The following is a 23,888-nucleotide window of genomic DNA, read 5'->3' on the forward strand; positions in this document are numbered from 1 at the left end:
ATAAGCAACTCTCTACCATGCAATTTCTACTGAGCAGCCGAAGAGTCATATGATTAAGAGTGTGGAGTCTGGGTCCAGATGCCGCGTCTGAATGCTGGCTCCGTTCTCTATTAGTTGTGGGATTATGGACAATTTACCCAATCTCTTTGTACCTTAGTTTCTACATCTATAAAATGGACACAAACACAGTACCATCTTCGTGGGGTAGTTCTGAAGATGAAATCAGTTCATATACATAAAGCCCTCCAAACACACAGGAAGTACCACAGAAGTGATTTTTGTTGCAGTCTGTTCTTATCTTCATCAACATCACCATCATCACTATCCTCTTCCTTCACGGAAACTGGCATCTAGGGAGGCTAAGCAGCTCGTCCCAAGTCACTAAGAATTTGGTGACTGTGCAGCAGCACTCAGCTAAATTCAGCTCCCCCACCGCACTCAAGCCCCCATGTGCTCTGCTTTTCCCTGCTCACTCGGGTAGACTTACTGCTCCAATTTTCTCCTTTGCTCTGTAAAGGCTTTTCTTCTGGCCCAGACTGTTCCAAGACATTTCTCTGGGTCCCGCCTGGCACTGGGCTAGCGCCGTGCGTGGACTGGCCCTTTCACACAACAGAAGGAGGGTGGATGTATGGTGGGCATCCACATCATCCCTCCACCCACCCCTCCTGGGTCCTGAATATGAGGCTCTTTAAAACACTGAAGGCACCGAACAGCAGGGCCAAGTGGCAGGTTACAACCTGGTGAACGAGTCAGAGTCGAGAACGCACTGTGGACTGGGCTCAGGTGGAGCAGCAAGCAGGTCGGGAGCCAGGCGGACAGTCCATGGAGAAGGGTTACCACCATGCAGTAGCTATCCCAAAAGACCAGGCTGGAGGAGACAGGTGGGGGCACAGACACCAAGGGGCCACAACAAGGAAGAATCTCCATAACCGATGCAGCATCTCTATCTCAGGTCAGACAAAAACAAGCCAAGCTTGGACACAGGTACTGCAGAGCATGTCCAACACGGTAGAAGGCATGTGGGGCAGAGCCGAGCAGCAGAGTTCGGTAGGGGAGATCAGGGCATCTCCTCTGGCAAAAGGCATGTGAAGCACTTTCTTGTGTTATCTAGTTTCAACCCGGAGGAAACCCCTCTGATGTTACGTTCTTACCCTCCTGACCTCCCCGTAGGGGCCACCACACTTGCCCTCATCTTCCCAAAGAGCCCCTCCTTGCTTTCAACATCAGATTACCCTTCATTCTGGACCTATCAGCACTCTGTGCACCCAGTCTCACAGCTTTTATTCCTGCTCCTAGTTCCATGGCCTTCTCTCTTCACTTGTTCAAGCTTTCTTTCCTCCCTCCCCCTCCAACTGCTTGTCTGTCCACCTTTGACTCATATTGCCCTGAGGCATGAGGCGCTTCCACCCCACCCCCCTCAACCTCGGCTATCCCCTTTCAGATCATTGGGCTCACTCCAGGTCTGCAGCGGGCTCTTGGGGAACCACCCCAACCCCACCCTCGACTGTGCAGTTGAGCTGGGGAAATGGCAGGGGGAGTGGGGCAGGGTGCAGATGTTCAGATGTAAATGATTGCTCGTCCGGGTTACGTGTTTTACTGCACATGTCAAGAACCATCTGATATCTCAGCCATGGCTCAGATTGCCTTTGAGAGACTGTCAAAATGTGAACGAATGATGCTGACTATAGTCTAGGAAGGATTTAGTTCCTTTGACTCCTCTGTTTCCGGGGCTGGTTTCCTAGAAGTGAAGATCATTGGGAAGAAAGGTCATATCCCCCTCCTTCAGTTTTTCACTATGGTTGGTACACGGCAACTCATGCTTATCTTTCCTTCCAGCTCAACTAATTCCTTGCTGCCGAGGTTTCATCCGCTCCCCTTGCTTCAGCCTCAGCAGTGGCAGCAGCTGGTTATAAATTACCATCCTAGAGGCCAGGAGCTACCTCACTCAACCTTTTCTTTGCTGGGCTTCGTTTCCTTCAATCTTTTCATCATCTTTCCCAAGTTTCTAAGCTCGCTGCTGTTCTCATCTGGCCCTGTCAGGCCTCTGACAACACACCCACCCACCTTGGTCTGACTTTGTGCTCTTTCTGCCTCCTACGTTAACACCCTGTGCTCAGTACAGTTGGCTCACTGTAGATTTCTGCAGATGTGATTATCCAAGCTTACAGTTTCCTAGAAGCAAATATCTGCCTTCTGATCCTTTCAAAACCTTATTACCCTAAATTGAAATGTGCAAAAACTACCTGAAAAAAATAAGGTTCAAACCAATCTAGTTTGTGCTCATTAGAAGCTCTGCTGGATGTGGACAGACACCCATGACTGGGGCAGTTCAAGGACTCCCTGTAGCTGGTTCCAAAACACATGTGTTCTTAAGTTATGCAAAACAGTTGTAGAAACTCGAATCCATTATTTGGGTGCTAGAATTTTTTTTAAATCTATTTTTATACACAAGAATTACGCAAGAAGGAATTTCACCATGGACCCATGTAATTTGGGTACTCCCTTCTGTAGAGACATTAACCACAAGAGGCCTCACTTAAATTAGCTGTTTGATAAAACTTCCTTCCAGAATGCAAACATATCAATAACTTCCTGAGATATCATCACAATATCCTCTAGATGTCACCTTGAGAACATTCCAGGATGGAAGGTGACTGCTTTTGCACTACACAGACAACTTGAAATAGACCCATTTAAGACTTCACAACAATCAGTAGTCTAATTAAATTTTTTTTTTATTTTGCCAGTTACCTCACAGATTAAGTAGTGCTCCAAATTAAGTTTAATTCATAAAATGATTGAATTTCTCTTTCTGGCAGGTTTTCTTTATAGCTCTTTCCACCAACAGAAACAAAAACAAAAACCTTCCTTTAAGAAGTATTTCTCATTGGGGCGCCTTGGTGGCTCAGTCGGCTGAGCATCCAACTCCGGCTCAGGTCATGATCTCACAACTTGTGAGTTCGAGCCCCCCATCAGGCTCTGTGCTGACAGCTGGAGCCTGGAGCCTGCTTCAGATTCTGTGCCTCCCTCTCTCTCTGCCCCAACTCACTCACATCCTGTCTCTGTCTCTCTCAAAAATAAATAAACATTAAAAAAAAAAGAAGTATTTCTCATAGATTCTGATTTCTCTTGAATCTGTCATTCTCCCCAAAGGTCCTCCCCCAAGCATTTCCCAGTTTCTAAGGCTGCTCATCTCTTTACCTGAAACATCTGAGGGAGGAGAGTATAGCAAAGTTTAAAGGCAGAAATCAGTTATTCCTGGACCGGCAAGAGCATTTATTTGGGGATGATTACCCACTAAATGGTTTCCTCCTTAATTTTTTTTAAATTTTTTTATTTATTTTTGAGAAAAAGAGAGAGAGGGTGAGCTGGGGAGGAACAGAGAGAGAGGGAGAATCAGAATCTGAAGCAGGCTCCCAGCTCTGAGCTGTCAGCACAGAGACTGAAACAGGGCTACAACTCGTGAACCACAAGATCATGACCCGAGCTGAGGTCGGACACTTAACTGACTGAGCCACCCAGGTGCCTCACAATTGTTTCTCTTTAATATGCCCAGTCGACAGCAGGCTAATAACCGACTCATTGGTCATGTGGTTCATTCAACCCAAACGAACTGTGAGGTAATTCATTAAGGATTTTAAACACCTGAGAGCATGAAATCAAGCTGCAGAGTGGGGAGGAAACACAGGAAGACTTTTATAAGTACTTCAGGGAGATCTGGATTACCTTGGGTGTTATTTCCCTCCATACAGACAGACTCAGCCTGGAGGGTCTGATTTTCAAATATTATAGAAAAACCTTGGAATATCGATCATTTTCTTGTAAAGAAAGTAGTCTACATAATAGAGGAGGTCTGTAGAGTCAGTCTTACAGGATTTCCAAGGGGATCCTTGCTGACCTGCCCGCCCCCGCCCACAACACACACCAAATAAGAAACTCCTGGAGACAAGGGGACAGGGAACTGCAGAGAGACATGGATAGTCATACGGAAGAAACCCCAATACTAAAATCACTCGTGGCACTCAGGGGTGGGGGTGGGGCACGGGATTGCACCATGTCCACTGAGGACAGTTGCTGCGGTTGCTGACACTCCCCACAGCTGCATTATCAGTCACCTTTGGACGCCAGGGCAGTGATCCCAGTTCACTCCCTGTTCACCACTGGACAACCTCCAGGACCGCATGCAGATGCTGGTGACTGCCAGAGAGAGGAAAGTGAAAAATAACCTGCGGTGGAGTGTGCTCAAGAGTTCCTTAGAAAGAACTAAGGAATTACTTAGTGCCACAAGGAATTACTTCTCAGTACAAAAACAGTGTCCCTTTAGAGGGCTGGATTCTTGTTATGGAAAGAAAAGGAAAAAAGAGAGGGAGAGAGATGCTTATTAACCTTCTAATAGATACACCCTGCAAGCACCTTCTTTCAAGCTTAACTGTCAACTTTTTTCTGAAATATGCATAAAGATAATTTTAAAATAGGGGGAGAGACCTTACTTATGCAACATTCCCAAATTACACTATTCAGGAAATATTAGCAATCATATATGTATTGATGCAGAAAAATTACACATTAAGCAAAATTCCATAATAGGAAAAAATAGACTTGATATTTCAAAACATGTTTATAAATCCAAGATGTCCTCTGACACCTTCTCATTCCTGCTGGATGAAGCGTTATCAGAGGCGATTCTAAATTCCCAAAATTGAAATTTAAGTTTCCCCTAGAATAAAATTTTTAATTTTTTTTTTTTTTTTTACATTTATTCACTTTTGAGAGACAGAGAGAGACAGAGCGCAAGTGTGGGAGGGGCAGAGAGAGAGAGGGAGACACAGAATCTGAAGCAGGCTCTAGGCTCTGAGCTGTCAGCACAGAGCCCAATGCGGGGCTCGAACTCACAAACCACGAGATCACGACCTGACCTAAAGTTGGACGCTTAACCAACTGAGCCACCCAGGCGCCCTAGAATAAAATTTGTAAACACTAAAATTACATTTAATAAGAAATTTATAGTCAAAGAATCTCATGTAGGCTGTGTTCTATCTTGACTTTGTACACACGGGTTATAATACCGATTCCCAGGAATACATCAGGTCTTTGTTGTTTCCATTATAATTTCTGCTAGTACTGACAGATTCCCATTTTCATCTGCTCTCTCTCGCCCAGCATTTACAAATAAGCAGTTACATACAATTATTATTAATTAATGATTATGTGTAAGGCACTAAGAAGAAGTGGTCCCCAACCAGTCAATAAGAGGAACAGGTCATTTTTAGAAAGCAAGATTATAAGTCATTTTTTTTTAAACCTGAACTGCCAATCATCTATTTGCTCTTAAGATCCAAACTATAGAACAAAGCTAAACAAGGTTTTACAGTAGATCTGTTGCTTTATAATTATTTACTAGAAAACAGAGAAATAAATACAGATGACTCCCACAATTACTCTTAGACTCACAGTCTATTTATTTAGCATCCTCTGATAGAGAACCCATTAGGGTTTAGGCACCCAAAACAGGTGAGATAAATGGCTTAAATTACTAAACCAGGAAAAAGGTAAGGACTGCCTCTTTGGTTTTCAAAGTGAACCTCCGTCTCTAGTAGGCTGACTCCCCTTCCCTTAAGAGTTAAAACCAGTCCCCCTCATCTTACAGATGTAATCACTGAAACAGCAAGAGGTTTGTGGGATAGCCTGTATTATTAGCCCAGTAACCAGTACTCAGGTATGCTTTAAGCTGTTCTGTCTATGGGGTTAAAAGAATAGGTCAAGGAAGAAAATCCAGATGCAACCAAGAATCAAGATTTGTCACATTGGTCAAAGAGGAAAGAGAAGGGACTCAATGTTAAATCAAACCAGGTCAACACAAGCATATTAAAGAAATTCAGCAAGACAAAAAGTATTTCTCACAATCCTAAAGGCACTCTTGACATTTAAATCCAATACCAAGAGAAGGCCATAAAAGTAGTTTGTGAAGCAACGACAAGGCTCTGTCCTCCTTCTGGCTTGAGGCTCAAATGTTTCCAGGCAGAAAACCCACACGGACAGGTAAGGTGGCAGCCTTTGCCTGAATCACTGCAAAGCAGGCACTGTGACATTAACCTTGTACTACTTGGGAGACATTTCATCTGTGAGGTTTGTTGTCACCAGGAGAGAAAAGTATTTCAAATGGAAGGCAGTGACCCTGTAAGGGTCATCATCAATCACCTGGGGTCAAAGACCTTCTCAACTGTAAGAAGAGGCAGGGGGTGAGGGAAAGAGGGCAGAGAAAAGATCAAAAGGCCTTTGATGGGAGTTATCTACCTACACAATAGAACCTGCAAAACGGACCTTCTCTGGAGTTTAAAACCTCTTAGTTTCTAAGGTGAGAGATTTCAAGAGGGGTCTTTTTTTTTTTTTTTTTTTTTTTTTAAACTTGGGTGCTTAAGATGAAGACTAGAGTCAGCAGATGGCAGAAGAGGCCTACAGGCCCAGGTCTACATGACTGCCAGTTTCAAGGTCTGTCTCTGCAGAGTACTAAATACTGTTTTCTTCTACAGCAAGCACTGGAAGGCAGGGAAGACCCCGCCAGTCGCGCAGTTGCCAAATGGCAAAGTGGCTCAGCTGGAACCGCCCTGCAATACTGTATTCTAGCTGATGCAAAATTCTTCTTTTCTCTTTGTCTAAGGCAATACAGAGAGGTGGGGAAGCCACGTCAAGCCTCTTTAGGCCAATGCCAATGGAAGGGTAGTCAGGACCTGTGGGATCTTTTCTATTAGTGATGACATACATCTCACTACTGTTCTCATTGCTTCATGAACCTTAGATGACTGAAGGACAGGGCTTAGATGAAGTGGGACAGGACCCCCTGTTAGAGTGGCGTGTGAATCAACTCCACTGGGTACAGAGTCAGAGGAAGGAAGGGGCAACTTTAACTAAAAGGCAGTAAATGAGGGCTCCACTGAACCCCTGGTTATCCGCTTGACAGACTTTTATGTGGTATATTCAAGGACAATCATTAATCCCAAGTAGGCTCAGTCCTGTTCCCAAGATGACTTTCCCTCTTAGGTGGTGAGTGGAATTCTTTCAAGAAGACAAACAATATGAGCCTTCTAAAAAACCCACTAAAGATATTTATAAAAAATAATTATTTTAAGAAATAAAACATACTACAGAGCAATATAAATGGCTTTCAGATTATGGGCTGTTTTGATTAGCCATGCCCTAGATGCCTCCAGCCTACTCCCATTAGCATGGATAATTGAGAATCTGCTGCATTTCCACTGTAATGCAGTCTCCCTAATACTTTTCAGGCACACAGATGGAAAACCAAACCTTCGGCTACTATTTCACCTTACATGAATTCAGCAAATGGCACTAACCTCTATACAGTCCAAAGAAGCCTTCATAGCGTAGCACTTTCTTAAAACAGTCAAAGCTGTTTTTATACATAAGTTCTCCCACAAAAGAGCCCGTTGATCGTTGGTTCTGCATTCGAGTTTTTACAAGATCGATGGGATACACGGCAGTGGCTCCGACAGCTAAAATCAAATAAAACCAGTATTTCAGAAGGAAGAAATGTCAGTCAGAGGAAAAGGGAAGGTGGTTAACATCAAAGAGAAGCCTGATCAAGGAAAGAAACAAATTCTGCATGTACGGATTTTAAAACTGTACTCATTTTCCTAATAAACAATTGTGGATTTTCATTCAAGTGTCTCTGATAAAATGATGTCATAGACAGTTCAAAGTTTTACCTACGCATTACCTACAGCCTAACCTTATTATTCACCCATCTTTAAAAAGCCTATAGTAGATGCTAAGAGATAAGTAAGAGAAAAAGCCACTTCGAAATCCCTGATCACATGCAGGTATGGGGGGAAGTTCCCTTTGCTCTTGTTCCATCTCAGAGGTGAAGACAGGTAACTGGCTTGGAAAGACCAAAGAAGGCTTTGTCCTTTAATACTGCAAGGTGGAAATCAGAGAAAAAAATATCAGAGGCATAATAAAAGTGAAAAATTTGCACTCATCCATGACTAACCTCCAGCAATGGAACCCAGACCAAACCTGTAGGCCGACTCTGCAATCTGCAGGACAACTGGTCGGGATGAGTCGATGGAGGCCTTCTTCTTTGCACACATGGGAATCGGGGAGGGAAGACAGGAGACAGAAAGAAGGACAGAACAGAAATCAGCACATATGATTTTTTTAAATTGCCCACCGGGTTCCAAATTCAGGACACAAACTGAAACATCAAAGAGGAAGGTAGGGTTAGATTCTGTTGTCCTAATTAAGGAAAAGCTATTACTGTTGTTAGTACTGAAAATCAAATTTGAACAAAATGAAAACCACTATGTACCCCCCCCAAATGTTATAAACCTATTTTCAAATGTTTAATTCTTATTAGTGATCAAGGAGACACAAACTTAAAAACATTAATGATACATCATTCATCATCAAGCAAACTGGCAGGTTTGGGAGGTTTTTGTTTATTCATTTTAGTGAAGTATAGTCGACATACAATGTATTAGTTTCAGGTGTAAACCACAGTGAATCAACATTGAGCTACACTGTGAAGTGTTCACCATGATAAATCTAACTACCATCTGTCACCACAGTTTCTTTTCTAATGGCAACACCCAGTCTGGCAAGAGTTGATAAAAATGGGGCTTCTCAAACCTGCCATTTAATCTAGAATAAACCTGAAGAGAAACTTGGTAATATACACCCAAACTCTTGTACATAACCTTTGACCCCGCAATTCTACTTATAAAAAATCAGACTAGAAAATAATCATGTATGTAAACAAGGATCAAGCTAACAGAATGTTAAAAAGCAACACTGTTTTAAGAGCAAAACCTCTGAGAATAACCTAAATGTCCAGTAAGAGAGGACCAGTTAAAAATGTTGCACCCTTGGGGTGCCTGGCTGGCTCAGTTGGAGACATGCGACTCTTGATCTCAAGGTCATGAGTTTGAGCCCCACACTGGGTGTAGAGATTACATAAATAAACAAACTTTAAAAAATGTTACAGCCTTAAAATGAAACTGCATGTCATTGTAAAATGTTCTTAATGTTAAGAAAAATGTTCATAAGGTATTATAAAGTGAAAACAGGTTAAAAAGAATACAGCAGGTAGACAGGTATTCAGGATATGATTCTTTTTAACTTTATAAATGTTTGAAATATCTCATAATCTTTTAAGAACAATGTTAAAGACCGTGTGCAATATGTTATTTCTATTCAACATTATTTGTGGGTATGTGTATGCATATAAAAACACATTAAGGGGCGTCTGGGTGGCTCAGTTGGTTAAGCTTCTGACTTCCACTCAGGTCACGATCTCACGGTTTGTGAGTTCGAGCCCCGCATCGGGCTCTGTGCTGACTGCTCAGAGCCTGGAGCCTGCTTCGGATTCTGTGTCTCCCTCTGTCTCTGCCCCTCCCCCACTCATGCTCTGTCTCTCTCCTTAAAAAAACAAAACAAAACAAAAAAAAACCACATTAAAACATTTTGGCTACCTCAATACACAAAGATAACTCAAAATATTTACAGTGGACCTAACAAGGAGGTTGTCTTGCAGGTAATTGTTACTTTCTCCTCTTTTTTACCCACTTTTTCTAAATTCACACTTCAGGCCAGTCAGTTGTTATTTTTTTGTTCTTTGGACCTTATTATCCTTACTGTGTTTTTGATGCCAAAACATTTTAGAGCACTGCATTTTTCTGTCTACATAAATACAAGTAATTTTATGTCATATAAAGTTGTCAAATGAGGGTGGCACATAGTTAGTGCTTAATAAATACCTGTTGAATGAATAAATATATTCAGTAAAATTTGTTTTTCCAAAAGTCATGATAATTAAAATAAATGAACAATGAAAATAATTACCAACCCCAGCTATCAACCCACTGAATTTTAGCTGCTGTCAATGTAACACAATTCTAATACAATGAGATAACTTGGAATCTCCTTTAGAGTCATTTAACTGAAAATAGCTTTACATAGAAATATGCATCTTCAGGAATGTAAAACATTTCTTCTGCAAATGCCATGGGGTGTTTCCAGTTCTATCTCTGCATAGATGGAAATCACGAGAACCCTCATTTTGACAAATGCATCCCTAAGAAAGGCACTACTTCTTATATAGATACAAATAGGTAATACTCAGAAAGGTTCTGGCATCAAAATAGTGAGTGAAAGTATTTTGAAAATAATGGATGGGGGTGGCAGAGGCAGATGTACAGCTACCACTAATTCTTCATCTAAAAGACAAAATAAACAAAATCCCAGACTTTCATGTAACTTTTCTGAAGCTCGAAATGTAGCAAGCTCATGAGACAAGAAAGATTCCTATTCCTGCACTCCTCTGTTTAGGATAAATGGTAGCACAGAGCCTACCAGGTGGATGACCTCCATTGCTTGAGTCCTGTCAATGTTGTCAGGCCTACTGGTGTTCACATAGCAAAGAATATTCCAGGCAAGGCCACTGTGAATTGCTCTACACCTCTAAGCCGCAGCCAATCATTTCCTGCTGTAAATCTCATCAATCTCGTCTAACCTTGCATGGCCAGTATCAATGAGCACCCATCAAAATCTCTCAAAAGTTGCAGAGGGCAGGAAGGAAAAATTGTGGGATACCACTGTCAGCTGGAGGACAGAAGGAAGCTTAAAAAAAAAAAAAGAAAAAAAAAAACCTCTGCTTTTTCTTAATCCCCAAATTTCTATAACAGCCAGTCACATAGAGACGAAGAGATAATCATCTGGTAAGCCGTGTTTAAAAATCAAAGGGAGGAGACCAATGTTGCTTCTACCGCTGCACGTGATTATACACTTCTCTCCCCTGCACTCAGGGAAATCAGCTCCCTCTTTTAACAACAGCCAGCTGGTTTTCCAGAGGTGCCTAGTTAGGATTTACTGAGCACACACCCACCACTTTGAGTTACATGCTGCACACAAAACTTGCCAGTGCATTCAGCGTGGGGGAGGGGGGGAGGGGGGGCTGAAAGAAGGGGTGCTGGCTTGAGGCCTGCCAGTCCTAAAAATGCAGCCCGCATCAACCCATTGTGGTCAAACTGGCGTCTCTGTACAGACCCAGAGCTCCAAGCCAAAAACTGTTAAGTCTCATAGGATTCAGAGATGGCTTTGCCTTAAAGGAGGTATTTTTCTAAAATGACGCTCTTCTGTGACTGGATTTACTTTACAAACATCGTGTAAGCACAACACATGCTATGAAAGCTTTTATTCTCTAATCCTGATCTATAGAGAGTAGGGCAAGAGTTAAATGAGGAGGGCCCATGTCTTAAGTTTCTGACTCTCATGACTTCAAGAGATTGGTTTCTGTTAACCATAAAATAAAATTTAGCATTCCTCAAATTGTTTCCACATAACTTATGAATCCTTTCACAGAGAAAAGAAGTCTAAAAGCCTTCAAACTATTACTCCAGACTAAACAAAATTATCTCATTTTGATATTCAGAAAAACGGAAGGCATGGCAGTTACACGATGAGCTGATGAAGTTCCTCTCTTCGGAGCAAAGGCAGCTTGCCGTGAGCAATGTGTTGCTTTGCCGGGACAGCGACACCAAAATGGGACTTCTGTCCCACATCTCTCAACACAAGATTTAGGGAAGAAGAAAAGAGCTTCTGTCTATTTTGGGGGGGTGGGGAGGAAGGGAGGTAGACTTGCATGCAGTTAGGAAATCACCCCATCTTCGAAAGTAACTAGTGTCTATTAATCAGAACCTTTCTAAAGTAATTTCTCTTTGTAGCCTTTGGAAATCGTCTGGACTGTTGGTGCAAGATGTTAAATTAGAAGGTGAGACACCAGCACCAACAAGGCACCACCAAGTAGAAAGGGTCTGGGGGTACCCTACTACAGAAACATAAGGGAGCAAGTCTGCTCCCTTTGCCCACCTGCCTCTGGGCCTCAGCCAAGTTGAAAGGCAGAGTGCCCTCTTCCAATGGAGCAATTCGTTCAATGTCTGCCAAGGTCATACGTCTGGAGGGGAACAAAAAAACAAGCACAAGCGACAACAAAATACAAGTTCATTAAAATCCGTGTTATGGAATTTTAAAACGTTCCCTTGTTTGTTTCCCATATTTTGGAGTCCTCTTTAATTTGGCTTCTTTTTCTCCCAGTTTGCTGCCCTCCCACCCCCAACTCCTAACCTCCTTTTATTAAGCTAATTAGAAAAAAAGAAAAAAAAAGGCCAACTTACCCCCGTGGCTCATATAAATCTGCTAACTGAAACAAGATGTCAACTTCCATGGGTGTAACCTGACCAAATTTCTGAGCTGCCAGAACAAACTCCTCTGTATGGAAAAAGAGTTAAAAGGGAAAGATTCAACAAGGAATAGCCACTAAATGCAGCATTAACTCAAGGCACTGGAATGAGTGAACATCACAAAACTTTACTATCACAGAATTCAAGTAAATCCAAATAGGGTAAGAATTTTTGCAATTCTTTCATTCATCTGGAAGGAGTGTGCAGAACAGTTTCTCTAATATTGACCTTAAACGCTTTGTGTCTCATCTGAAGGCTTTGAAAAAATGACACACTATGTTATTGAAATCACAAGTCCGAGAAAACAAGGAAGCAGGTATGAAGCTTCACATGCATCTGTCCTGGGAGGTTCTATTAATGATGCTGTGGGATTCTTAAGGGACTTCTCAGTTAAAAGAAAAAAAAAATCCTATTAATGTGCTGATATCTTGTTCTGAGGTTGTCACCAGTATAAGTTTATGGAATTCCTCACGTATTTTTGAAGGCCACTTTAGAGGCTGCAAATTTAGCTCAGGTTTTAGCATGATTTGAAAACATTTAAGAAATTTTGCATGGTTCCCTCATTCAAAGACTGTCTTCAGTTTATTTAAAACCTGCTGAAGACTGTTTTACTTTTGTTTGTCTGATCAAAGGATGGAGAACACACATGTACCATATGGTTAATATGTGTCAATGGGATAGAAAAATCTATAACATAAACTCTCCGTTGCCTTCTTCACCCTAATAATAATACACCAAGATACTTGCAGGCAAAAATTCAGACTTATTCTCACTTACCCTTAGTCACCTCTACATCTTTCCTGTTGCCAGCCAGAGTGCTGTAGATCTTTCTAATGAGTTCCATGTTGTTAAGGAGTGAATTAAATCCATTAAAATAGGAGAAACTAACTTGATGGGACGTAGCACCTCCAGCAGCCTCAAATAAGTGGAAAATAAGAGATGGGAGAAGAACAATAAACAAAAGATTTATAGAATGAAGAAGATTCTGAAGTACATATATCAAATGCTAGTTTTGGAAGTAATCAAGAATGCATGCCTGAGAAGAAATGGCCATAAGTATTTTCCTTTCACATTAAAAAAAAAAAAATAAAAAAGCTATAAGTGAATTTTAAAAGTAACTGCAACTAATCATGACCAGAGCTTATACTCTCCACACATAAGTCCTGGAACACTAAATAAATACATGTGTAGGATTATAACAACAGGACCAGTAGTAATTTACAGAGTTCAAATTTCAATTGGAAATGTTTTATAAGTTTGTTTATTTCACCTAATGAGCAATTCTGAGAGGCTCAGACATGCACAACTACACCATACACATACACATGTGTGTGTGCTTATACATGTAAAACTATATTATTCCAACACAAACACAGTATGAAAAGTGGTCAAGCCAACATTAATATCATGATCTGTCATGTTACTTATAACTAGCAATAAATAATCATTTAAGTACAGACTTTACATTGGTGGGATTTCTAGCAAACGAGCGTATTATGATAAAATTATGAGATGTCACGTGCTTTGAAAGGAGTTAAAATTGGTCAGAATTCTGATAATCGGAATTTGTAAGAAACTGTATTTTTTTCACAAGGGGGGGCAAGGGAAACAGATAGCATGTCCGTTATGAATGGAACTTCAGTTTGGGGTTTCAAATTCTATCCTTCCCTAACAAGGCAAAATATTTTTATTAGGAAAGCACTTATTTATAAAGTAACAACCACATAAATCTTCACTTAGTAATCATTTAAAATAGCTGATATAAGAGTTTAAAATGGAATAGCGAAGGGTAGGAGGAAGGCAAGAAAGGGAGTTAGATTAACACAGTGCCAGAGTGGAAAAGGCCTTGTCAGAATTCCATGCCTCCAAAAAGAGGCACCAGGGGAAAAAAAAGTGAAAAGCTATCCTGAGTTCCTGCCTATGGTAAGCATTGTGGGAAACCCAGAGCATGGTGAAAAAACCCCAAAAGTCTCCCCGGGACTACCAAACCACAGTGTAAGGGTTTCCAAAACCGTGTGATTGTCAGAATGATCTGGGAAGCTTTCGAGATTAGATTCTAGGACCTTAGCACCTGTAGATGATAAAACCATAGGCCTGGAAGAAAACTTAGTTATCTGTACTTTTAACAAGCATCCCTGGGGCGCCTGGGTGGCTCAGTCGATTAAGCGTTCGACTTCAGCTCAGATCAGATCTCGCAGTTCATGAGTTCAAGCCCCACGTCAGGCTCTGTACTGACAGTTCAGAGCCTGAAGCCTGCTTCTAATTCTGTGTCTCCCTCTCTCTCTGCCTCTCCCCACTCATGCTCTGTCTCTCTCTCAAAAGTAAATAAATGTTAAAAAATTTTTAAGAAAAAGAAAGGCATCCCTGGTGATTCTTATGCTTTGTGACCAAGGCTTGAGAACCTCCAGCAGAGAATGTTATAGGATACCTTCCAGGTCCATGAGGTAGGGAAAGGGGCTGGGCACCCACTGGCATGGAAGGTACAACACAGGAACAGGGCTCACCCATCCTATGTGTCACTGTTGCCTCAAAACACACATGGTGAATGAATGAGTGAATCTAAAGTTTAGAGATTCTGCTCTGTTGACCAAAGAAATACATCTGCATGCACTATTTTTAAAAAAAAATTTTTGCCTTGGAGAATAGACAAAAGTGAAGATTAGCATTTGACATATGATCTATGACAATATGACATATTGACATACTTTGAGATATAAAGCAAAATTAACATGAAATCATAAAGTTGTTTTTACCTTTTTTTAAAAACCCAGTTCACACGTTTCTTTGAGATATTCCATATTATCCAGGTAACAAATCAACCTACCCACTAAAACTAGCCAAAACATACCCTGTCGGGAAGTCTGATAATATATGAGATCACATTAAGAAAACGTTAGTTTGAATTGAAAAACTCTACATAATTTTTAAGAATTGTTTTTATAATCCCTTATTTACCGAGCTTTTGCCAGGTAAAAGTTACAACTTAGGTCAAGTTACAACTTAGGTCAAGTTACAACTTACAGCTACTAGACATTCTTCTACAAAAGGCGTCAAGACATGGGGGCGGATGGTAACCATGATGTCTCGGAAGTCAATGGCTGTAACTTTTCCAGTCCTGGCATTGTCCCTTTGCACAAAGGCTTGCTTTGCATGCTCCAATTGTATTTCCTACAAAAAATGAAAGTGGAATAATTTATGTTTCTCAATTACTACAAAAGACTGCTCAATTTCAAATCAGGGTGAAGAAATATAGATCATATCTTGACTTAACAAAACTCACCTGTTGTGAAATAACACCTTCAAGCTATCATCTTCCTCCAAAGAGAGAACTTTGCTCAGACCAATGAGCATGTCTTCAGAAAATGCATTCTACCTAAAATCTCCTACCCAGAGAAACCAAATCACTTCCATGCTCTGCTAGAGTCCAAGGACACAAAGAAAACAAAAATTGGAATGAAGTTTGGTAGGCCCAAAGACATGGCCAAACCCAACTTAGATGATACAGGAGATCCAATTTGAAACATCTAGAAGACATTAACCTCTCTCCAAAGGAGATAGAAAAATTCTTATTAGTAACCTGGTACACAAACATGTGATGTAATACCAAACTAAAAAGGGCGGTTCTCCTCTGAAATACGGTATTCTGCTAATATATAGTTTCTCAACCTTGACACTACTAGTACTTGGGGCAGGTTAAGCCTCTGTTATGGGGAGCTGCCCTGTGCATCCCTCTCCTCTCTCCTTCCTCTAGATGATGGTAGCCCCTTCACGCCCAAGAGCATGACAGTCAAAAATGTCTCTGGCTGGGGCGCCTGGGTGGCTCAGTTGCTTATGCATCTGAGTCCTGATCTCAGCTCAGGTCTTGGGCCTGACACTGGGCATGAAGCTTACTAAAAAAAAAGTCTCCGGAGACGGCCACAGGTCCCAAATAAGGACCCCTGCTCCAGGATTAGGAACTGAATGGTATGTGGGTCAGAGGTGGCAAAACTGCCACTATTATTGTAAGTCCTATGATCTAAAGACAGGAAGCTTGATTTAGATGTCCAGTGCTATTCACAGGAAGTAAGTGTACATATAAAATAAACAGCCTCCCATCAAAACGCATCACGTGCCATGTAGAAGAGGCATCCCTTCCACAACGTTTTGTTATCTTCCTCACGACACTGCCTGTTTCCCAAATGCGCCCTTGGAGTGAGATCTTATCTCCAGGCGCCTGGGTGGCTCAGTCGTTGCAGCCTCAGACTCTTGATTTTGGCTCAGGTCATGATCTCACATTTCGTGGGTTCAAGCCCTGCATCGAGCTCCGTGATCCAAGTGAAGAGCTTGCTTGGGGTTTTCTCTCTCCCTCTCTCTGCCCCTCTCCACCCACCTTTCTCTCGAAGAAAGAAAGAAAGAAAGAAAGAAAGAAAGAAAGAAAGAAAGGGAGGAAGGAAGAAAAAGAAAGAAAGAAAGAAAGAAAGAAAGAAAGGGAGGAAGGAAGAAAAAGAGTAAGATATAATCTCTATAGAATTAAAAAGCACTGCTGATGTGGTTTTCAAGGACTTCAAATTATTTAAACAAAAAGAAGTTTAATTGGCTGACAGAGAATTACTATTCTCTATTTTTTTAAACTTTGGCTAGATAATGACTTAGAGTAGTATAAAAACAAATTGTCCTTATGACGTAGTGCAAACTAAAGCGCAGCAGAAGTGATAAAAGCCTGATGGTGCTTAAAAGTCCCCTATCTCCCTTCTCTTTCCCTTGAAAGGTGGGAGATGAAGGAAGCTTGATAAAATATTGATAATAATTGAAGCTGCACAATGGGGACATGGTGGGTCACAGTATAATATACTTTTCTACTTATGTATAGTTTGAAAATGTCTACAATAAAAAATTTTAAAAGACAATACAATAGTCAGAATCAGAGTTTTTATCCTGCTCAAAAGCCTCTTCTCAGTCACAGCATCTGCCAGTTCTGATCCGAGCCTGTCCCTGCCCAAAGTCTCTTATGGGACCCTTACCTCCCTGGTACCACTTCCACTTAAATGGGAGGCATCTGTCAGCGCTCTGTCCTCAAGTCTCCTTACTCTACTCCCCTAGGTCTCAAGGATTTCTCAGAAGGCTTGACTCTCAGATCCCAATCTCCCACCACTATCTGCAGGAACAGAATCCATAACGGCTCAGAGTATACCTCCACGTGGACATCTTGTAAAGACCATGAAATCACACATCACTAAACTCAAGACCCTGAAAGGAGCTACTCTCAGCCTAGTCTCCAGCACCCATGCTCAGCCCTCCCAGCGCTTCCACACACTCCTACCTCTGTCCACACTCCTCCCTCCTCCTGGTGTAGACTGCAGCCTCTTTCTCTAGTTCCTGAAATCCTACCACATCCTCCAGGCTTAGCTCAAACGCCACCACCTAGGTAAATATAAGTAGGTCTCTTAACTGAAAACAACTGATCTGATCATGTGGCTCCCTGCTTTAACCTCAATTATAAGACTTGTCTTATTTCCTCTTATTTGAATCAGTTGTTTAGATTCCTGTGTTTCCCCAACCTTGCTAGGGAAAAGAGATTGTGTCCTGTTCATCCCTCTCCTGGTGGAAGCAGAATACTTTAGACATACTAGGCACTCAATAAACCACAGCCATAATCTTCAATGATAGGTAGTCTATAAAACCAATTGAATGAAGAAATCACACTCCACTGAACAAAAAGGGGTTCTCTGTACAAGTGCCTCCAATTTAAGAGGAAGAAACCAACTGTTAAACACCCTGTAGTGAAAAATGACCACAGTATGTATTCAATTGGAAGTAAATGAACAGTCTCCTTTGAATTGCCAGACCCACTGCTAAAGCTATTGTAAGGCAAGATTACTCTCAATAACGGCAGAAGGTATGTTCAGTTATTTATCATTTCCCCTAGTTTATAACTCAACTAGTCTTAGGGATCCTCAGACCATGACACCAAAAATGGCATCCCTTTCCCTGACCACCCCATTTCTCAGAATTCCTGGCCACATCATTTCCTTAGAACTTAGACTAAGACCAACCTGCTCGAAATTTCGAAGTGGGGAACAGACATCACAGTGGGGGTGGATGCTCATGTGGCAGAACAGGGAGTGCATCTGTATGTAGTAAGGATGGTGTCACTACCCATTTCCGTGCCTACACTTTGGGATTATGCATTTACTAGCAGGGATCCCTCGATCACAGAACATGAACACACTCTGAACTCCAATGAACAACTTTAGAATACACTTCCAACAGCTCTGAAAGACTGAGGACATCATAAATTCCACGAAAAGCAAGAAGCTAACTGTACACAGTTCTCTAAATAGTAGGATATAGTGAAAACATTTAGCTAAGTGTTTCTTCAAACTAAAAGCAGCCTACAGAAGATGTGGGTTGTCTTGTGAAGGCCATCTGTTTATGTTGTGACTATTTCTTCTCCTGGGTGAAGAAATGAAGCTATGACCTCAGCCAATATAACAACCATGTTAATAGCATTTAGTGAACATATATTATGCACCACAGCCACTCTGGAAAACAGTGTGGAGGTTCCTCAAAAAATTAAAAATAGACCTACCTTATGACCCAGCAATAGCACTGCTAGGAATTTACCCAGGGGATAGAGGAGTGCTGATGCATAGGAGCACTTGTACCCCAATGTTTATAGCAGCACTCCCAACAATAGCCAAATTATGGAAAGAGCCTAAATGTCCATCAACTGATGAATAGATAAAGAAATTGTGGTTTATATACACAATGGAATACTATGTGGCAATGAGAAAGAATGAAATATGGCCTTTTGTAGCAATGTAGATGGAAGTGGAGAGTGTTATGCTAAGTGAAATAAGCCATACAGAGAAAGACAGATACCATATGTGGATCCTGAGAAACTTAACAGAAACCCATGGGGGAGGGGTAGGAAAAAAAAAGAAAAGAGGTTAGAGTGGGAGAGAGCCAAAGCATAAGAGACTTTTAAAAACTGAGAACAAACTGAGGGTCGATGGGGGGTGGGTGATGGGTATTGAGGAGGGCACCTTTGGGGATGAGCACTGGGTGTTGTATGGAAACCAATCTGACAACAAATTTCATATATTGAAAAAAAAATATTATGCACCAGATGCTGTTCTAAAGCATTTGACAGTAATAAACTCACTGCTCATAGCAACCCTAGGAGATGGGCAGTATTAATGAACTTCATCGTGGCAGTTGAGGAAACTGAGGTCTTACCGGAAGCAGTGAAGGTGGAATGCAAACCCAAGCAGTTGTGCACGCTGACAATGCTCCCGACACCCAAATATACCACCTGGGGAGCCTGAATAATGCTGCTGTCAGGAATCTAACTACAAAATACATCTGACAGGAATCTTAATAACTACGAAAAGACAAAAATTTAGTTTGCTTTTAAATTATTCTTGATGCTCTAGATTTTTCATTGCCAGCTTTCATGAGAAAACAATAACATCTCTGAGACTTTTTCATTAAGGAAAAAGTCTTCTGTGTGCGCAGAGTGCTAGGATTGTTTTCCCAACAGCAGAGACCGTGGAGAAGGGGAACCAAATCTAAAGGCCTTCTTCTCCTGGCCTTATTCACCTACTCACAGCCGCAAGAGACTGTGGAAGAGAAAGACAAATAAGGAGGCCTGTGGGAGCCAACAGAAAGAAACTCTGTAAATACTTAACACGAGAATGAATGACTTTTGAAATAAATATTCAGGCTTACTATTGATGGCAGAGTGACTTAAAATCAAAGCTTTTCACTGACACCTCTAAAGCTATTTAAAGAAAACCTAACACATACATGTAGATCCAAGACCCTGATGGTTCCCAGATCTGAACCCAGGGGGATAAAAGTGAGACACAGAGTATTTGGTATGCACGGGGCAGGGCACATGTAAAATTGCGGTCATTTCCAAAATGAGCAGAGAAGTAGAGAACAATGAGAGAACCAAGAGTTACACTCAAATATTTAAAGGTTAAAGGACCATCAGGTAAAAGAAAGAAGTCAGACTGGCTCTCTGTATTTCTTTAAAAAAAAAAAAAAAAAAAAGAACAGAGAAAAAAATACATAGGGATCAGATTTTAGCACAAAACACAAAAGTATTTAATCTGTCCAGCTGTTCAGCAATGAAATGGGCTACACTATAAAGTAGCACGTTTCCAGTCACTGGCAATATCTGTCCAACTACAGGCTGGGGAACATACGTCAAGGAATTTATTTTATTTATTTTAAGTGAAGGAGTTATGGAAGCAATATGTTACGATGACAAAAATCTGAAGTTCAGAGCAGGAATGAAAAGAGCTCAAATATCAATCATGACACTCCTAGGAGGATTAGGGGTGTATGTATCTTAGAGCCCCTGCAGTATCTACACACAGGGTTGTAAAAACCACACATCATGCATGACGGCCACTTACTAAGTGGTACCTTTGATTTTTGTCAAGGTGAATGGTTTAAAATCCTCTACAGACCCTTTCAGTATAATTTCTTTGAGTCCTTCAAAAAATCCCCTAGTAAGGAACAGTGGTTCTGCTGAGTCATTCTGAACTGTCCATAAAAACAGAGAGATGAAGACCAGCTACAGTGGAGAATAGTGGTAATAGCTGAATGCCTAAGCACTTACTATTGGCCAGGGGCATGCCAAGAACTTAAAAAATGTACTTCATTTAAGCCTCACAATAATTCACTGAAGTGATACTATCTTCATTTCACAGAGAGGCCGCTGAAGCTCTGAGAGGTTAACTAACAAGTCCAAGGTCTCACAGCTAGGAAGCGGCAGGCCCGGGATCTATGCCGAGATACCTTCTGATTCCAAAAATGAGATTTCTAACCACTAGCTTATATGCTGCCTTGGGTAAAATCATAATGTAAGAGCACTGTAACAGATAACTGAAAAAGAGATTTTAAGAAAATCTGTTTTGGTGAGGATTTGTATATAAAAATGGAGCAAGATAGATCTCAAAGAATTCTCACCCTGGATGATGAGGGAGATAGAAAAATCAACCATAAAGGAAAACACCTAAGGAAAAAGACGAGGTGGTTGACCACAATGAGAAACTTGAAGCAGATGAGTTTAAGTTATACACAGAAGTTGAGCTACAGGGGCTCCTGGGTGGCTCAGTGGTTAAGCGTCTCAACTTCTGCTCAGGTCATGATCTCCCGGTTCGTGGGTTCGAGCCCATGTCGGGCTCTGTGCTGACAGCTCAACTCCTGGAGCCTGCTTCGGATTCTGTGTCCCCCTCTCTCTCTGCCCCTCCCCTGTTGTACTGTCTCTCTCTCTCTCTCTCTCTCTCTCTCTCAAAAATAAAAAATAAAAAACTTGAGCTATAAACAAAAGAAAGCTAGAGATACAGACAGAAATGTAAATTTGGGAAATGTAGATAGGAGGATTTCAGGGGGAAGAAAGCCAAAAGTTAACATTTACTAAGTGTTATTAAGAGTGTGTTTTGCTCCAGGGACTACTGTGTTTCCTGTTTCATCTCTCTGAATCCTCCCAACAGCCTTGCAAGGTGGGCCCTACCATCATCTCCATTTTGTGGATGGGAAAATGAGGAAAAGAGCAGCTGAGAGTCAGAGGATGCTGAGAATGAAACTGGAGTGGCACCTGCACGATCTGGCTGTGGACCCACAATCTTAACCTGTTAACCTACACGGACTGCATGTTCCCTTTAGGGGAAAGCCTCCCAAAAACCAGAAGAAAGAAATAACAGTTGCAGAAAACAGATGAGGTCATCCCACAGTACATATGACACAAATATGACACAGAGCAGACAGATGACAAAAAATGGAACTGATATCTAAAGAAGGGAGTACAGACAACAAACCAGAGGGTCTGTGACCTTGTGGGAAAGCCAGAGAGCTGGGAAGACAGCACAGCCCATGGGTGCCAGGCACAGGGTGCCCGCGAAGTGCTGCTGATGGGGACGGCGGGGACCAAGGAGAAAGGGCCGTCCTTCACCTGAGGCCGGAAGGTCGCCGAGCAAGGAGCAGCACAGCTATCTGGAATGCAGTTCTGCTCAAGCATGTGAAAGGAGGCCCAATTTCTCTTTCTTATTTGCCAGGGAACGGTTTTCTGTTCCCGCTATTCTGGTGCGTGATGATTAACGGAATAGGCTTTTACTGCCGCAGTTTCCACCTACTTCAACACACCCATTCAGATTGCTGGAGGGAAAGAAAAAAATCAAACTCTTCAAAATTGCTAGCTGTACAGAAATAAACATATAGAGGGGGTTACACCACTTCAGGTCCAACATTCATGCTTCTAATAGTTCCAGGCCTGTCATTTCCTTAATAATCTCCAATTTTCAGGTGGGTATATTTTGAATGCAAAAATTCTCTCCACCTCTATTCAGACATGCAAGTTTTATGCTTCAGCCTGAGGATAATTTATCAGAACAAAAACAAAACAAAACAACAACAAAAAACAGACCAACAGACCTTCAAAACAAGCAAGCAGATCCAGATGATTTATATTACAAAGCCAAGAACACCAAAACAAGAAAAAAGACCCCTGGCTAGTTTGCATGTTTTATGTTTTGTACAGTTTTGAAATTTAAGAAAAAAAATATCTAAAACTTTAATAAAAAGCAGGGTGTTATCAATAAGGACATGATGCAAAAGAATTCTTGTTTAGGAGTGTGGGGGGGGGGGTAGAAGAATTCCAGAGAAAATGCAGGTAATTCTTTATGAAAACAAGAAACAAAATGAATAAAGGTTTGCTTTAAAAATATGGTATCACAGTTAATCCTACTTCAAATAAATTCTGTATTACATTGAGTATCAGAACTTGTAAACTGTCCAACATATATGCGTGCACTTCACTTTCATAATCCTACGCGAATTTGGAGGGGAAAGTCTAGTTAAAATAAAGATCCACATATTAAACAGAGTTAAAAAGAGACCTTGCAAAAGAACAGGTAGAGAGATGAGCAGTTCCCACACTGTGAATAGTTCCAAATTCTGTGCCCCCCCATATCCCACCCATGCAGTCAGACTTGCAGAGTTCAGGGTGAAATCTGACCCCCAATTCACTGGGTGGGGCTTTTAATTAAAACAGTCTTTGGAAGTGGTGTTGCCTGTGGCACCACATGCGCAGCAACACCTCCGCAGAAACCAAGTACAGACGTTTTCATCTCGATTTCCTTGCTCTTCTGATTTAATGTTAAACTTCACAGTGGGTAGCAGCTGGGGAGATGCTGTACAGAGTGCTCATTTTTACCAGGATGCTACTGTAAAAGCCTGCACACCAGGCTGCTCAACAAAACAGCAAGCTGGCGAACACCATGGGCACAACAGCACAATGAATTCTGATTTCCTTTGCCCGGAGAGGGGCAAGTGCGACGTGAATGAAAAGTGCCCTGCATCTAATTCTCCGACTGACTGGGATGTTACCACATCTCTGGTCACCCATCACCAAACCGGCAATGGCTTCCAACTGAATGCAAAATAGAATCTAATCTCCTGGAAGAGCTGAGGGCAAACAACATTAGCTACTTTTACTCATTATTTCATTTTGAAATATCAAGTTGATGCTGTATTTAGGAAACAGTACCGAAGCTGTACTACAGACCCCATCTGGTCCAACTTAAAGATCAACATAAAAAGCACTCACATGTTAAAAATGCAGATATAATCATGGTCTCTACT

The 23,888-nt window shown here is 41.5% G+C and overlaps 1 protein-coding gene across 4 annotated transcripts in view; it reads right to left on the bottom strand.

The window, feature by feature from the left end:
• SLC25A13 (solute carrier family 25 member 13) overlaps positions 1–23,888 on the bottom strand; it is a 184,283-nt gene that overhangs the window by 60,456 nt on the left and 99,939 nt on the right. For 3 of the 4 annotated variants that reach the window (XM_047844735.1, XM_047844756.1, XM_047844766.1), the window contains 6 exons: positions 15,276–15,422; positions 13,032–13,170; positions 12,189–12,282; positions 11,884–11,968; positions 8,009–8,096; positions 7,353–7,511 (listed from right to left, as the gene is read on the bottom strand). In XM_047844735.1, the coding sequence (XP_047700691.1) occupies positions 7,353–7,511; positions 8,009–8,096; positions 11,884–11,968; positions 12,189–12,282; positions 13,032–13,170; positions 15,276–15,422 (712 nt within the window). The remainder of the gene's footprint in view (positions 1–7,352; positions 7,512–8,008; positions 8,097–11,883; positions 11,969–12,188; positions 12,283–13,031; positions 13,171–15,275; positions 15,423–23,888) is intronic. The other variant, XM_047844745.1, reaches the window with a different exon arrangement.

This window comes from Prionailurus viverrinus, chromosome A2 (assembly GCF_022837055.1).
Source record: "Prionailurus viverrinus isolate Anna chromosome A2, UM_Priviv_1.0, whole genome shotgun sequence".
NCBI lineage: Eukaryota > Metazoa > Chordata > Mammalia > Carnivora > Felidae > Prionailurus > Prionailurus viverrinus.